Source organism: Schistocerca gregaria, chromosome 1 (genome assembly GCF_023897955.1).
Source record: "Schistocerca gregaria isolate iqSchGreg1 chromosome 1, iqSchGreg1.2, whole genome shotgun sequence".
NCBI classification, from domain to species: Eukaryota; Metazoa; Arthropoda; class Insecta; order Orthoptera; family Acrididae; genus Schistocerca; species Schistocerca gregaria.
In genome coordinates this window covers 599,797,524-599,814,598 of record NC_064920.1, presented here as the reverse complement: position 1 = coordinate 599,814,598, position 17,075 = coordinate 599,797,524, and the positions used below count along the sequence as shown (strand labels likewise).

General features: G+C 37.4%; 1 protein-coding gene across 15 annotated transcripts in view; it reads right to left on the bottom strand.

Moving 5' to 3' along the window:
- Window positions 1–17,075, bottom strand: part of LOC126358278 (modifier of mdg4-like) — a 342,870-nt gene that overhangs the window by 146,885 nt on the left and 178,910 nt on the right. For 2 of the 15 annotated variants that reach the window (XM_050007545.1, XM_050007544.1), the window contains one exon: window positions 834–3,794. The exons of the other annotated variants lie outside the window; for them this stretch is intronic. In XM_050007545.1, coding sequence (XP_049863502.1) covers window positions 3,598–3,794 — 197 coding nt within the window. In that variant the 3' untranslated portion in view covers window positions 834–3,597. Of the gene's footprint in view, window positions 1–833; window positions 3,795–17,075 lie in introns of those variants that run through there. 15 annotated transcript variants of the gene reach the window in all.

The following is a 17,075-nucleotide window of genomic DNA, read 5'->3' as shown; positions in this document are numbered from 1 at the left end:
TATATAGGCTTGATATCAAACTATACTCCATTATTCACTGACTTCTTGTGGTAAAATTAGTTCAGTAAAAGCAATTTATTGGAAACAAATACAATCTGCCTCACTTACACTGATTAACATAACAATCTGATAATTAATTGTGAAATAATTTATTATGTTTGAGGATACAGGCAGACTCCAACACACTGAAGTCAAAGCCATGAGAATTAAGTCTCTCTATAATACTGCATTGATTATATGTGACGGGTCAAAACTGTGTGCCACAATGGGATTCAAACTTGGATCCCTGCCTTTTGTGGGCAGTAAGTAGCCTATTATGCTGAGCATGCCTCATTGGTTGATTCAAAGCTTTAACTTCTTACAGGCTGTTACCATTTCCTTTCAATCTCTGCTGTGGCTCTCCCACAGTGTTGCGTGACTATTAGCTGGTGAGAGAAAGGATATAACAGGGAGGATACAGATACATCAAAACTCATAGCTATATCAGTTCTCTCAGAGGTGTTTGTCTTATGGCACCATGGGAGAGCCTCTGCAGAGATCAAAGGTAAAACTGTGACATGATGGAGCTTTGAGCTTATCCACGAGAGAAGCCTGAATGGTGTTGATTAGTGGTGTGGACTGCCAACAGGTACCTCTGTTCTAATCCCAGTCAGGTACAAAGTTCAAACTTGCCACATATAATCTGTTCCTTTTTAGTAACATTTAACAATCTCATTCACAACACTTGTTCTCTCTCTCTCTCTCTCTCTCTCTCTCTCTCACACACACACACACACACACACGCACACACTCTGTGACTGTGATGGTGTTGGTGGTGGAAAGGGGGGTGCTTGAAGAACCAAAGCCTCTAATAAGCACACCAACTTTTTAGATCACTTCATACCTGTTAATGATTCGCTTCAATTACACTGATTCTCAACCAATGTTGTATGCAGCTGAGTTACAAATCTTGGCAAATGACAATCAGCCCTATTGTAAATTGTGAAGAGTTCTACTAAAATCAACAGTCTCAATCTATTCCCAGTGGCAAACCGCACAAGCTAATATGTTGTGTAGCCAGTCAGAGCACTAGAATTTATCATATGGTCTAACCAATATAGTACCTGCAATAATCATAATATTGAGGCTTTTGAAGTAAGCACACCGACTTTTTAGATCACTTCATACCTGTTAATGATTCGCTTCAATTACACTGATTCTCAACCAATGTTGTATGCAGTCAAGTTACAAATCTTGGCAAATGACGATCAGCCTTATTGTAAATTGTGAAGAGTTCTACTAAAATCAACAGTCTCAATCTATTCCCAGTGGCAAACCGCACAAGCTAATATGTTGTGTAGCCAGTCAGAGCACTAGAATTTATCATATGGTCTAACCAATATAGTACCTGCAATAATCATAATATTGAGGCTTTTGAAGTATCTAAAAAAGAAACCTGATTTTGCTACTGAAAATCTCACAACGTAAAAATAGTTAAAATGGAGAAATGCTAATCAATAAGTTTGTTGTTGCACATTTTATTTTTTATGTTTTTTTCTTATGACCATTCCCACAGGTGGTTCCAATTATATACATAAATACCCCCATTTCTCACAAAGACCACAATTTTTTGATTGTATGTTTGTTATCTTTAACATATGTTGACACTAGTTACTGCAGGTAAGACAGAGAAATTAAGTATTACAAAATTGGATATTATGAAATAGTGAAAACTAATAGAAAGACTTGCTCACACAGGGTGCAGCACTTAAATCTGGCCAAACTTCAACTTGAATTTCCCACCATGTTGTAGTTCCACCAGAGGTTGTGATTGGCATTCTTGAAAGCCATACGTGTGTAGTACACAGTCAGAACCTCAAAATGGCTGAGATTTTATGGACAAGTGTGAAGTACAACCGAAGAACCACAATTATTGAAAGTCTTCATGTGCGGCGTTCACCCACTGAAATAGTTCGATTTTTCAGATACCCGAGATTAACTGTTTATGATCTTGTGGTCAAGCATCATGGTTCGGAGAAGTCTGGGGGAGGTTCTGCTAACCCAGTGAGTAAAACTCATTCAAGGAAACACGTTTCAGAAACAGTGGCAGACATTGAAATGTCTCAGGCACTGATTTCGGAGGGCCTGGAGCAAATGGTGAGGAAATTGGCTTCAGTATCAAACGTCAGTGAGCAAGCAATGTGTCGGATGGCAGAGGAGGACCTCATATGAGCCATTTAGACCGAAACTGGCTCTCAGATAACACTGACATGTTCTGGTCAAAGGAGTTCAGGCTCCCGAATACCCCAAATTTGAACACTGTTGACTACTATGTTTGGTGCACAGTCGAAAGAGTTACCAATAAGATGAGGCACCCCAATGTCACATATCTACACACTGCTATCAAAGCAGCATTCATGAGTATGAACAGCACTATTTTAAGGAGTCCATGCAATCGTTTCAGGCCAAGATTGGAGGTAGTCACTGTGGCTGAAGGGGGTTACAGTGAGTAATGTTACTCTTGAAAGATACTATTACTTATATGTGAACAGATTTTCAGTTTCATTTGTATTTTGTTTTAATAAATTTGTTTCTAAAAAAATGTTTCGTTTGTCTGGATTTAAGTGCTGCACCATGTACAGCATAATGTATAGCTCAATAGCTTGCCAGGTGAGCCAGACCCGGACTGAATCCATGTGGTGTATTAACAATTGCGGGCTCTCACACCAGCCAGCCTTAGTGTGCTTGACCTGTTTTCCATGCCCAATTAGGTAAATGTTGGGCTGGACCTCAAATTCCACCGCAGTAAATATGAAATACAAACAGTTAAAATAAGTTTGCACAATTCAAAGGAAAAAACGATGGCACACATAGCTTCCCTCTCTTAGGTTAAAATGATGACTGCTGTAGGTAAGGGCATATGACAAGAAAGTTAAATAATAAAATAAACTTTGATAAATACAAAGTGAAAATAAATAGAGACGAAAAGTTAAGGTAATACTGAGAAGTTTATTGCATCAACAACTACCATTTTAAAATTTCTGAGTCAATTTGTGAGAAATTGCTATCACAACAGTAACTGTGCCCTTAGAAATCATTGCCACTAAGAGTATGTAACTTCCAATAAAATTAATATTAATGACAATGCAAAAAAGTCCGTTGAAACTGTTTCATAAAATGTTCAAGTTGCACATGTTCAATTCACATTTTTACCTATCTGTGACACATCATACTTTGCATTTACAGCACTAAGCAGATACGTGAATACAATAACTCATATCAAATATATCATTTACTATATGATGCCAAAACTCTAAAGCAAATGTACCTTTTGCAAAATCCACATACATGTTAAATAAATATCCAAAAGTATATATTAATGAGTTGATTTGACAGAACTCCGTATAAGGATATCTCTTCACGATCTATATTTTAGCTATCATCCTGAGTGATTTAAATATCGACAGGTTATGGTGTCATCTGTCTTACTAAATTATTAACAACATCTTTATGAAAACCAATCCTACTTGACTAGAAAGTTGATAAGACACACTAACAATGTCAGGTACTGTGAATTTCCCATGTGTATTAATCTTTACAAAATTTACATTGTGCTCTTTAATTGGAAACAGTATTATATCGATGATATATGTGCATATGGACACGAAGTGTATTTCTATTCTTGACACGGCGACCACATACTGTGCAAAGAAATGGTCCACGATCTGCTCCATGTGCATTCTTCACATGGACTGTCAAGTTGAATTTATTACAAAAACTACGGTGGCACAGTGCGCAGTCCAGTCTTCCTGATTCTGGAACGTAATGGATTCATTGCAGTCCAACTCCAAAGCCATAAGACAAAATGTGGTGAAAAAAACAAGGTTATACATCATGAAATAATGAAATTCGGAAATTTAAGTCATTCTCACAGTGTTCCTGAATTAAGAGGTATGTTACAACAATTTACACAGCAATAAATTTTTAAAAATTGCAGCACAATTTTTAATTGTGCTTATTGTATTGAAACAATTCTGCATTTTACTATAATAACCACACTAAGTAAGCAACACATAGGGAGATACTAACTACTTAAAGGCAGATGCAAATTGTATAACTCCATTTTAGCCCTTAGAAATGTCTGTGAAACCCTGTGTGGAGGTTATGTTTGTTGTAAAACAACATTTGCTGCTGCCAGGTATTATTTTCCAATATCCACTTTTGGCACTTTGGAAATAAGTCCAATTATCAAGTGTGTTTTTCATGTTTTTTAAGACATTTTGAGCATGATATTAACAGTGTGACACAAACATCAAACCTAAAAAAATCATAAAACTTCAAAAACATCCTTAATAATGGGAATTATCTGCTTGCCTCCTGGCCAACAATGCCATATGATCATTTCATTTAATTTCATCTGCTTATAAACAGAAAATGTTATAACAGAACAAAGAAAACTATTGTATTACTATGTTGAGTCCATGTGTTAGAAGAGTTGTGTCAGAGACTGTACAGTATGTGCAACTATGCATCATATCAAATGAAACTTCCATAAAATAATGAAATGATGACAGATTATTATATCATTAAAAACTTTAACAATTCACAAAAATGTTGTTAATAAAGGCAAATCCATATTTTCACTTCCCATCACACTTCATGATGAATAACTATTCTTTGGCATTATGCTACCTAAGGATTTGAGGAGGTAATGGATGCCATGCTCGATTTATGGAAAGAGGTCACTGTGGCACGGTTTCTAATTGAACACATCTGACAGAGTTCCTCCTCAAATCCTAAGGTCCATCCTGAAACCTCTCACCTGAGTCTCTGTCTCTGTCTCTCTCTCTCCCTCTTCGCTCCCACCTCTCCTGGCACCCCTACCACTATGTGCTTTTTAAAGCTATTAAAATGAACACCCAGAATGTCCCATTCTGGTTGGTTAATGCGTCCCCAAAGAGAGAATCTCTGCTCTCATGAATGAACACCTACCTTCAGGCCATTTCATGTAACCTGCCACCCTATTATAAAAGCCACCAACCATTTCCTCCACTGACTCTTCACCGTTCCTTTACCACTCATCACACAGCTCATCAATGTTGATGACACCTCCCTCTACACTAACTTCCCTGAAGACCATGGTGTCACCGTTACTGAACACTACCTTTCCCAACACCCAACTGACTCCATACCTTTAACCTAAACCACAACTTTCCTGGTCACCGTGAGCAGCTATACCATCACCCGCAAGTACTTTTCCTTTGAAAGCATCACCTATAAACAAATATGTGTTACAGTGATAGGCATCTACATAGCACCACCTTATGCCAACCTACTCACTGGCCATCTGCAGTAATCCCTCCCAATCACTCAGAATCACAAACCCTCCCCTGGTTCAGATTTAGTGATGTCATCTTTGTGATCTGGACTGAGGGTGAAGACACACTCTTCACATTCCTCCACATTCTCTACCACTTGCTTCACTGGATGGTCCTCAATCCAACAAGCCACCTTCCTCAATGTCGACCTCTACCTCAAGGATGGTTACATTAGGCCTTCACACCAAACCTACCAACAATACTTCCATTTTGACAGCTGCCACCCATTTTGCACAAAGTTGTATCATACATATGGCCACCTGTAGTCACCTGGAGTGACAAGCAGCCCCTCTTCGAATATGACAAGTTTCTCATTTGGGACTTTGCAGACTGAAATTACTGCCCCACCCCTGTCCAGAAAGAGATCTCCCATGTCTTGTCTCATCATTCACCTATAATTCTCCATATACCCACTGTCTGGCCACAAAGGAGCACTACTCTCATGACTCAGAACCATCTAAGTCTGGAGCAACTGAGTCACATTCTATACCATGGTTTCAACTACCTCTCATTGTGCCCTGCAATGAGAAATGTCCTCCCCACCCCTCCCAAAGTTGTATTCTGCTGCCCACCCAACCTACACAATATCCTAGTCCATACCTACTTCTCCCCTGCTCCGAACCCCTTGTCTTGTGGCTCATATCCTTGCAATAGACCTAGATGCAAGACCTTCCCCATAAATCCTACCACTACCCACTCCAGTGCTGTGACGTGTCTCATATCCCATCAAAGGCATGACCATGTGTGAAGTATGCCATGTGACTTACAAAGTGAGCTCCAGCCACTGAGCAATTTTATACATGGACATGACCAACTAACAAGCCGTCAGTCAGTCAGTTATCATCAAACTGTGGCCATCTCTACAACATATCCTTCGATTACATAGCCCAACCAGATCTCAATCTTTGCTAGTCTGTGTCTTCCACCTATCTAGTACCTATTCCCTTCTCTGCTCCCACTGCAGCACTACACACACCTTCTATCATGCCAATCTTCTCCCATTCTCAATTTGCCCTCCTCCTCCCCCAATTAAAATCAAATTTAAATCAGTCAAGTGAGTGGCAGTCTGAAGTAAGCTGCTCATACACTGCATTAAACATTTCAAGGTAAGAAACCAGATGAGCACTAGTACTACACCATGAAAAACTGTTCTCTAACAACATAAGCACTTTTGTTGCTTTTGAATTGCAGTAGGAATAAAGAATTGACTGACAAGGAATTCCAATGCAAGCTCATAGATTATAGTTCTCAAGTTACTTTTGATTCAGAGTACTAGTTGATTTAGAAAAGTGTGTGTGTGTGTGTGGTGTGGTGTGGTGTGGTGTGTGTGTGTGTGTGTGTGTGTGTGTTCTTCCTTTGGAATCAACAAATATTATGGAAATTGAGTAGACTGTAGCATTAAGAGAGTAAATGCAATATGTCACATATCACTTCTGAGTAGATTTCTCTGCATGCAGTACTTAGAATTATTTCTTTTAGTACACAATGCATTTTAAGCCCCGTGTGCTTGTCTTTAGGTACTTGATCAGTGTAAATATTTTTCTGGAATTCTGGCCTGAGATGCTGTAGTCATGTGTGCATGCGGTGTGCTTGCTTGCTTGTGTGTGTGTGTGTGTGTGTGTGTGTGTGTGTGTGTGTGTTTCACTGATGAAAGCTGTGGCCGAAAGTTTTATGTGACTGTCTTTTCATTGTGCCTGTCTGCAACTTGATGTATCTTCTTGTGGTTAGTAGCGTTCTGTCTTCTACATTGTTGATATTCTTATCTGGAGTTTCCACTGTTTGATATATATATTTTACGTTAATACTTTTCCTGTTGGGATTAACAGGAATATTATAAGGAGGCGCACTATAACTACAATTTTTATAAAACTAAGACAAGATGTAAAAATAACTTTCTGTTTCCAGTGGCAGTTTTTAAGAAGGGCATGAGAAGGTATATATATATATACCACTGGGCGATTATTACGAGTATATAAAGACAAAGCAGAGGGCGACATATAAGCAGATTTACCAAAGTCTTTATTAGCAAGTTCAGCCATATGATAGGTGCGAAAGGTGATAATGTCTCTATCAACGAAACTTTCAAGTCCAGCAACATTGGGTACTCCAGAGCCTCCACGGACAACGGCTACAGTAAACCATCCGTTACCATGATCAAACGAATATTAATGTCTAAACTAAAATTACGTCGGCATCCGCAGAAAACAGAAGCTCCGTCCAGCAAGGCTTCAGCAGCGACAGACTTGACTGGTATACGATTCTTCTTGTCTTCAGATGTTGTAGCAAACTCAATGTTCTCGATGGTTTTGTAGACTGTCTGTTTAAAACTGCCTGCCGTACAGGAGATACCGTCGCCGTTCTAAACAGACAATCTACAAAACCATCGAGAACATTGAGTTTGCTACAACATCTGGAGACAAGAAGAATCGTATACCAGTCAAGTCTGTCACTGCTCAAGCCTTGCTGGACGGACCTTCGTTGGTGACTGTACTGTATATTTTCATAAATAAACTTATATTTTTAAAATGATCTGTAGCGTCAGCCATTAACCGGACAAGGGTACATCTAGAACTGGGGGCTCAAGGATGTAACAGCATGTTGCGCCTTCAAAGGCGGTTAATGCAATCCGCCAAACATCTTACGCAATCTTGGCACCGGGCCAGCGGGGGACCTACCACTCTGGCGGATGCCGACTTAATTTTAGTTTAGATATTAATGATTCGTTTGATCATGGTAACGGATGGTTTACTGTAGCTATTGTCCGTGAAGGTTCTGGAGTACCCAATGTTGGTGGACTCGAAAGTTTCGTTGACAGAGACATTATTTAATTTCGCACCTATCATATGGCCGAACTTGCTAATAAAGACTTTGGTAAATCTGCTTATATGTCGCCTTCAGCTTTGTCTTTATATACTCCGTATATATAAAGAAACTTCCACATGGGAAAAATGTATTAAAAACAAAGAATCCAAGACTTACCAAGTGGGAAAGCGCCGGTAGACAGGCACAATAAAATAACACACAAACACACACACAAAATTTCTAGCTTTCGCAACCAACGGTTGCTTCTTCAGGAAAGAGGGAAGGAAAGGGAAAGACGAAAGGGTGTGGGTTTTAAGGGAGAGGGTAAGGAGTCATTACAATCCCGGGAGCGGAAAGACTTACCTTAGGGGGGAAAAAGGATAGGTATATACTCGTGCACACACACACACACACACACACACACACACACACACACACACACACACTTATATAGACACACACTAGTAAACAAAATGCAAACAAGTCAATGAATAACCAAATGTAAAGATGTTACAATTTGTCATATAAGCATTTGTTTTTATTTCTAATATGATACAAAGATGTTACATTATTATGCACAGGTATCCTTTGCAAGACAATTATTTGTGTGGATATTAAATGTGCTTATGTTGTGAAATTGTTACAACTATTAAATATTTATTCCCTTAGGAAAAAAATAAAACTTTTGAAATTCCTGAAAATGCTGTGGCTGTTAAACACTGTTATTAATTTAACACAATTTTAGAATTTTTCTATGTGACAGTATTTCTAATTGTTCTAGCAAATCAAGTTTTTTGCACCTAATTTCCCTGTGGAGTAGAGTTCACCTGTTGTGAATGTCATTTAGAGTGTACCTATTCAGGTGCATTTTGTTAGTTGCTGAGAATTTATCAAAGTGGTTTAGACAAGCATCATTGTGGTTTTTGTATCATATACGAAACGTTCTTCCTGTTTTGTCTCGGCACGACACCGGGTCTATTAAGCTGTAATACAGGCTGGTCAAAAACTGTCTGAAAAGCTTGTTAGGGCCTTGCAGGGTAGGTTGTGCAGAGAAATAATCGTTATGGAAAAAAAGAAAAGTTCTATACTTTGCAACATTTCTGAGTCAATTAGCACTGAAGTTAGCCAATCAAGCCATTGTGCATGCAAATTTAAGAAGCCCACCCAATACAATTAGTGTCAGTTGCGTGCATGATAGTGCATGAGACTGCTCAGCCTTTCACTCGGGTTCAATCCCTACCACTGTCCCATGCCAATTTTTGTAGCTCTTTCTTGTGCAGGTTTAGGAAACTGAATGAAGAACATACTTGGTGATTGTGTGCATACAATGATCTGACTGCCTAACTTCAATTCCATTAACTTGGAAATGGTGCAACATACTGAATTTTTTTTCTTAACATCACAACTTACCCTGGGATACCCTTAAAAGCAGACTGTTTCTGACCACCTTGTATACATTCCACTGTGTTCTATTATTGGGGTGTTTATGTCTTCTGTGTGAGGTAAGTGACATCGTGACATCCCAAGTTTGTTGTTTATGGGAAAAGGTATTTTTATATTGGTATTTCTAAAATAAGTTGGTGACTTTTTTTAAAATTTACTTTGTACTCATCTTTCACTGCCATTGATATTTCTTGTGTTAGTGGTTTCAGTTTGAAAGGTAATGTGTGGTGCCTATGTTCATAATGGTTCTAAATGCAGCATGCTTGTGTGTGTTTGAATGGTGTGATGAAACCACCATTACTGAACTGAACCATGTTCCCTAAAATGCTTAAGCAATGTGATCCTGCCATATGACAAACAAATAAAATGTTGCACACTGATGAACACCAATGCCCCCAACACATATAAACACCAAAAAATCTACAAACCTGACTGCACACATTGTGTCAATTCCAAAAAAATACATCAGCATGCAAACATTCTCAATTGTTAAATAATATACTCAGGGAACCTTACATTTTCAAATTCACATATCCAATAACATTGAGAAATGGAAAATCAAGGATGGAATATGACAATGGTCTGATCTCAGCAGCCAGAGACAGTTGTCATGTGTGCGCGAGCTGTGTTTGCGCGAATGTGTGTATGTTGTTTATTTCAGAAGAAGGCCTTTTTGCCGAAAGATAACATGTTTTAGTAATCTTTCTGTTGTGCCTGTCTGCAACTCAACATTTCTGTTATTTCGTGAGTAGCAACCTATCCTTTACATAAAATTTTCATATTCAGTAAAAAAATACACAAGAGTTAACAACTTTCATCAGAGAGAAAAAATCCCCAAATAGAAGATAGATTTGCCTCATTTGATATTATTAATCTGTTCACAAATGTACCTGTCAAATAGAAAACAGAAATTGTGACAAAATTCTTATCAAACACAGGAAATTGATCTTGCCGGAGATTTCAGAGTCAGTCCATTTACTTGAACTATTACTGTTTCATAACTATTTCTCATTTAATGATAAGATCTGTCAACAAGAAGTAGTCTCATCAAATGGTTAACAACATGGTGAGCCTCCTGACTGACACATTCATCAACCACTCAGAAAATAAAATTTTTAAAGGGAAAGACAAACTTACTGAAAAGAATAGTATTTTGCAGGAGCTATGTCGATGACACTCTACTCCTATTTGATACTACAAAAATGAACTTGATGAACTTCGTGCATTATAATTCACTCCATGTCTGGCCTCGGCTACCAGAAACCATGGTTGTGTGTGTGAGTGTGTGTGATCTATATGAAACCAACCTACACTGATGTCACAACATCCAACTCATCACACCATCCAAAGATATATAAGTAAGCTGCATTTAGATACATTCTGAACTGGGGCACACACATCACATTTAAAACTGTAAAACTAACACAAGAAATGTCAGTAGCAGTATGAAATGAAATGTCGTGTGACGAGGGCCTCCCGTCGGGTAGACCGTTCGCCTGGTGCAAGTCTTTCGATTTGACGCCACTTCGGCGACTTGCGTGTCGATGGGGATGAAATAATGATGATTAGGACAACACAACAATCAGTTCCTGAGCGGAGAAAATCTCTGACCCAGCCGGGAATCGAACCCGGGCCTTTTGGATTGACAGTCTGTCGCGCTGACCACTCAGCTACCGGGGGCGGACTCAGTAGCAGTGAAAGATGAGTACACAATAAACAACTGACAAACTGCCCAACAGAATAGAGGCCTATAAAAGCACAACAGGAAAAACACTTGACAACAAAAAATGGTCGCAGGCATTCCCTACTTAGGCACAATGTCACAAATAAATGCCAACTCACTGAGAAATACCACTGTAAACCTAGCTTTCTCCACATTAACTTGGGCCACATGCAGTAAACATAAACACCCTGATAATTAACACTGTGAATTATATGAATTACAGTGTAACAGTTATTCCTGCACTGTGCATAAATAAAAGAGAAAGCACTTTCCACACACACTACAAAGAGTACACAGATGCTTTCAGGCTCAACCACAAATCCTCAGCAGCCCACAGTATGTACCTCGAACAAACACAAACTAGATGACATCCACAACAGCCTAACTGTACTCCTCTAAAAAATAATGGTAGAACACCGCATGCTAGAACAAGTTGAAATATTGTCACACAGAGAAACATTTCTGAAAATGTATTAAATGAAAACAGTTTAACAGCCACTATTTTTTCACCAAGTTTATTTTTCTTGCTAAAGAAACAAGTATTTAATGGTTGTAACTATTTCATAACATATTATGACATCTGATATCTGCACAAAAAATTGTTTCACAAATGACATCTATGTGTAAATAATAACGTAATGTCTTTGTATCATCACCTACAACACCTGTGTATACCTGGAAAATATTAACGTCTGTATATCTGGATATTCAGTGAGCTTTTTGCATTTTGTAGACAAATGTACTGTACGGTGAAAAATATGTTTAAGTAAAAGAGGTGCCCCAGAAGGCGTGATCAATATTCAGGGAGATGACGGCAATGGTCATATGAAGCAGAAAGTCCAGGAAAAAGGAGCTCTAAAATGCATAACTTAAGAGCTATGGGCTCTTCTTCATATTCAGTACTTACTGTGACATGAATCTCTTTTACTGCAAGTGTTTTGCTTTCTATATTTTTGGAGGTTGTAGTATAGACCGAAACAAGAAAAAAAGTCCACCAAATGTGGGCTCTAAAGTGCATTTCTGAAGAGCTATGAGCATTTGTTCATCTTCATTACTGTGAAACACATCACTTTTACTGAATAATGAATACTAACCATTTCTCCTCAGGCAGCTTGTATAAATATGTCTCCACACATCCTGCTTGAAAATCATGTTACCGCCACTGGATACAGTAATTTATGGGTTTTGTCTTAGTTCTTTAAATTGTAGTCAAGATGTGCCTCCTTGTTATATACCTATACACTCTTCAACAGGATCAGTAATAACCTAAATTCCAAAAGATGAAGTAGATTGAACAAACAACCGAAGATGAAACCAAACTCACAATCAGAGACTGGAGGCAGTTGGTTTTCTTTCTTACAAAAGTAATACAGTTGTGGAAGCAATACTGACAGCAATGGACAAAACTGATTTTAATCAATTCTTTTTTCCAAATCAAGAACAACAATTAGGTATTAATCAATAAAATAATTGTAAACTAATACAGTCTACTGTAGATGTATTCCACTTTTAGTTTTAATGTTCAAGTTTCTAAGTCTAAAACAACAGTTGATCTCATCTTATGCACTTCAACATTTAATATTAACTTTAATTTTTCAACAATGAAATCAGAACATTGGTTGATTTACCACTGCAGTAAATAACCAGCTTTGTTTCAGTGGCTATTATGTGTGTATAATTTTCTATCACTCTTCAAGAACAGAAGACTTCTTTTGGGGTAACTGTAAATACTAGGCCAGCAATCTGTATCGGCCAAACAATTTTTTTTTCTTTTTTAGCAAGAAACTGCATTGGCTGTGTTTAGAATAAATTTCCCATTTATACAATAAAAAATTTGAAGTACATATTCGATCATAGAACTTAGTAGACGATAGCAAGTCTAAAATTTCTTCTTAGAACTTGGTGGAATATTCTAGAATCACTTAAACATACTCTTAAAATGATAGTTAAAGTACTTGTAAGTTGTTTACCCAAGAACACAATTTTTGCCTACATTTTATAACCTTTTTTATCTTACTCAGCACATGGCCATGTAACCTAAAACCCAACACTGTTACTGTTCGAACACTTTATTGACTGACATACAATAAGAAGTGTAAAAATGTTACACAATAAAATAATAAAATGGTTTCTCAAGACAATCTATACATCAATAAAAATTCTATATTTGTGTCTTAAGTTAGCATTTCACTTCTGCATAGCTGCAAACAAAAATCATGCTTCAAATCACAAGTAGATGTAGTAGGCAGCAACTCATCCTGAAGCTACCATGTTGATGAGGATAACATATTATTTTGGACATTAATTTACATTACAAGCTTTTCATTTCATATCCGTAATGTTTTACAACTGTCTTAACTTTCCTTTTCAATTTAAAGAAAAATGTAGTCACTGATAGCAACATTTCAGTTATGGATCAACCCTGAAGTCAATAAGGGTAAAGTAAAATACTGTCAATATTTTAAACTGAAACAGGAGAACCCAAATCAATAATTGTAATGAGTCCTGTGTTGAATACTTCTACACAACTCTGAACTCCTTCACTATTAAGTTATATGTCTAAATTATTCCTTTGGGTGTACTACCTACCCACCCGAAACAGTTACAGCTGCTATGATAAAGTGCTCAACATAATAATAAGTATCCTACCATTTGTGAAAGAAGATCACTGCTGCGACAATGATGTTTGTGGATAGAAGAGGGTTGCACACAATAACACTGGCCAATGCAAGGAATAAGCACAGTCTTGTCTGGACGATCATAATGACCTGGACATTTTTGTTATAAGTGTTAGTTTGATGTAACAGCATGGTAACAGATGTGAACCTGACTATCAAGGTAACTAATGTTCTATCGTGTGAGCTGGACTGTAGCTCACAGTCTCTGCACCAATTACTATTGTCCACAAACCACAAATGCCTCAGTCTGCAACAGGCAGCAGAACACCGTATTTGATGTGTAGAGTGACAGTTTTCGAATTGTTCACTCCTAAATCTGTCATTAGGTAAAAGGATGCTAGAATGGTGACTGCTTTCTGAGAGAGTATGATGATCTGGGCTGCTACAGGATAAGACATACATCTAAACTGTGAAGTATCGAAAGCAATGCAAACCATTAACTTACGGTTGGTTGCATGTATAGGGCAATCAAAATTGAAGATTTGTACAAAACTAACATAAATTGAGGCAAACGTAGCTAAAACTGTTCTCTAAATGGTAAAACACGGAAATGAATTCTGGTCCACACTACTCCATTCTCATCCAATTGCAGTCACACCTTCAGACAGAAATGCAAAATCAGTCTATACATCAGGATGGTTTAACAGCCAAACAACTTGTTCTAATGGTACCCTGCCAATGAGTTCTCTTCAAATGTCATATATTTAACATGTCTCGAATATGTTTTGGTGGCAACATGTTTCAGAATGGCCAAGCAACCATAGCTGCTGCTTTGTGAATTCTCAGGCAAACCACATGGAGGGGGCATTGCCAGAAACATATTGTGGTCCTCTTTGATGTCCTGTCATCACTGTAAGGGGTTCTGGTTACAGCTCACTGTGGGTTAACATCAGTCAGAGATGATATACAGTAATGTAATCTTTTTTCTGCATAAAGTTGTGCACCTAATCTATAGCATGAAGTCTATTTCAGTTACATGCGTTATTCTAGGTGATATATTTTTCACAAAAGTGTATCAATAGGGTTATACTGAACTGACAAGTTTCACCAAACAGATCTCGTTAAACATCTTCATAAAACAGGTAAAAAAGTAATAATAATTACAGTTTTGTCCAATTTCCTAACATGGATATTTTTTTCAAAATGTTCATGAATGTAATGTACTTAAGAACAGTCACACTTCAGCAGAAAAGTTGTGCAGAAAAATTTGAACGGTACTGGAACGAGAGAAAATTTTATTGCTTTGGGAGAATATCATGAAGCGAGATTCACAAGCTTCAGTTTTGGGTTCACTTTCATTCCTTATATAGGGAATGATTCCATTACCATACATCGAGCAAAGTTTGTAATTTTTGAAGATAACCCACCTGTTATAATTACTGCTGTTAGACAAAAAGTGACAGAGGAAATTGTCAAAATCAAACAATGAAAAATCTGGGATGAAATAACATCAATATAAAATACAAAATTACGCAGCAAACTGATGAGGCACTGACAGAGGACAGGTGTATTGAAAGTACTTGCAATGTGCCTGTCTGATACTCAGCGCCTCCTTGTTGTGTGAGCAACAAATTATCCTATTTCATATAGAAGAAGTTCTTAAAGTTTTTCTAATAATAATTGTCTCATCCTTAATTTTGAAAACTTCACATTACATTTTATTATGTACAAAAATAGAACATCATCAACCATTAATGCAGCATGTGTACAAGAAACAATAAACTGGACAGAAAGTTCCAAATTACTGGTGTAGATATCGATGAAAACTTAAAATGGAATAAATATATTACTGAGCTACTGCAATTACAAAGTTAAGCCACTTCTGCTATTTTTCGAAAGAAACAAGTCCACATCTTACGACATTTATTTCCACTCATTAATTCCTTGAGGAATAACATCAATTAGAAAATACTACTCCTACAAAAGCCAACAAATAGCTCATAACAACACAATGAGACTTGAGAAGAATAATGACGCCCACAGTTACAACGCTAGAAAAATAGATGGCTGATTTACTCTTTACTAATACTAGTTCAAAAAACAAATGAACAAGCAGCCAAAAAATTCTTTGCTCATATGTCCAACAAACTTAGTCTGTGAAAGCAGTTGTAAAATATAGTGGTACTGCTGTAATTTTTGCACAGCATTTCTTGTGTACATGATGACCATCCAGATGTCCACCCAAATTAATGGCCACCACCATACTGTGGCCCAGAGTGAAGTTTATCACCCACAATTTATCAGTAACTAATGCCTGGACCATATAGTGAGTAGTTACTCTTACTCCCTTTACATTTATATTCCATCAAGAACTTTCCATTACCATAAACGAATCTGCAGACAGAATGTGGTTCAAGAGCACTAAGAGGAATGAACAAACTTTCATGAGAAAAGAGCACTTTGGCCACAAATTTCTGATCTACAGTGGCATTTTGAAGTGTCAAGACACAAACAGAAGTAATTTACACTACCCTCCTATGCTGTATGCACAGTGACTTTCATAGGTAAAATAGACCACCTCACATTTCAAGCATCAAATGGTGGGTAAAATTTGATAGTCTATGGCCTATTTCCCTCCTCATATGTATCCAACTGAAACTTTTACTCCATCCAAGTTAAGAAATATCTTTCTTTTTTCATAATCATAGTCATCATTATCATCAGCAGCAGCTGCTGCTGCCTTCTGAGGCCTACTGCTGCATAAAGGCCTCTGCCACATTTTTTCAATACTGCTCCCCATATCTGGGCCCCATCACATTTTACCATTCTCAATATGTGGCTTGTGGACACACACTCTTGTCAAATGAGAATATCAGTGACACTAAGAATGAGAACTTTGTATGGAACTAAAACACAACTATATTGAAAAATAATGGTTTTTAGAAAAATATTATTTCTAGATTTTCATACTAGCAACTTGACAAACCTTCTTTCATATTAACATTGTGTCATGATAATTAGAAACATGGATGAACCTAAATGAATTGGCAGTGAAAGAAGGAAACAAAGAAACAAAACTTAAAATCACAATGATGTGTTAACTGCAATTTAAAATCATGCATAGTTTCTAAA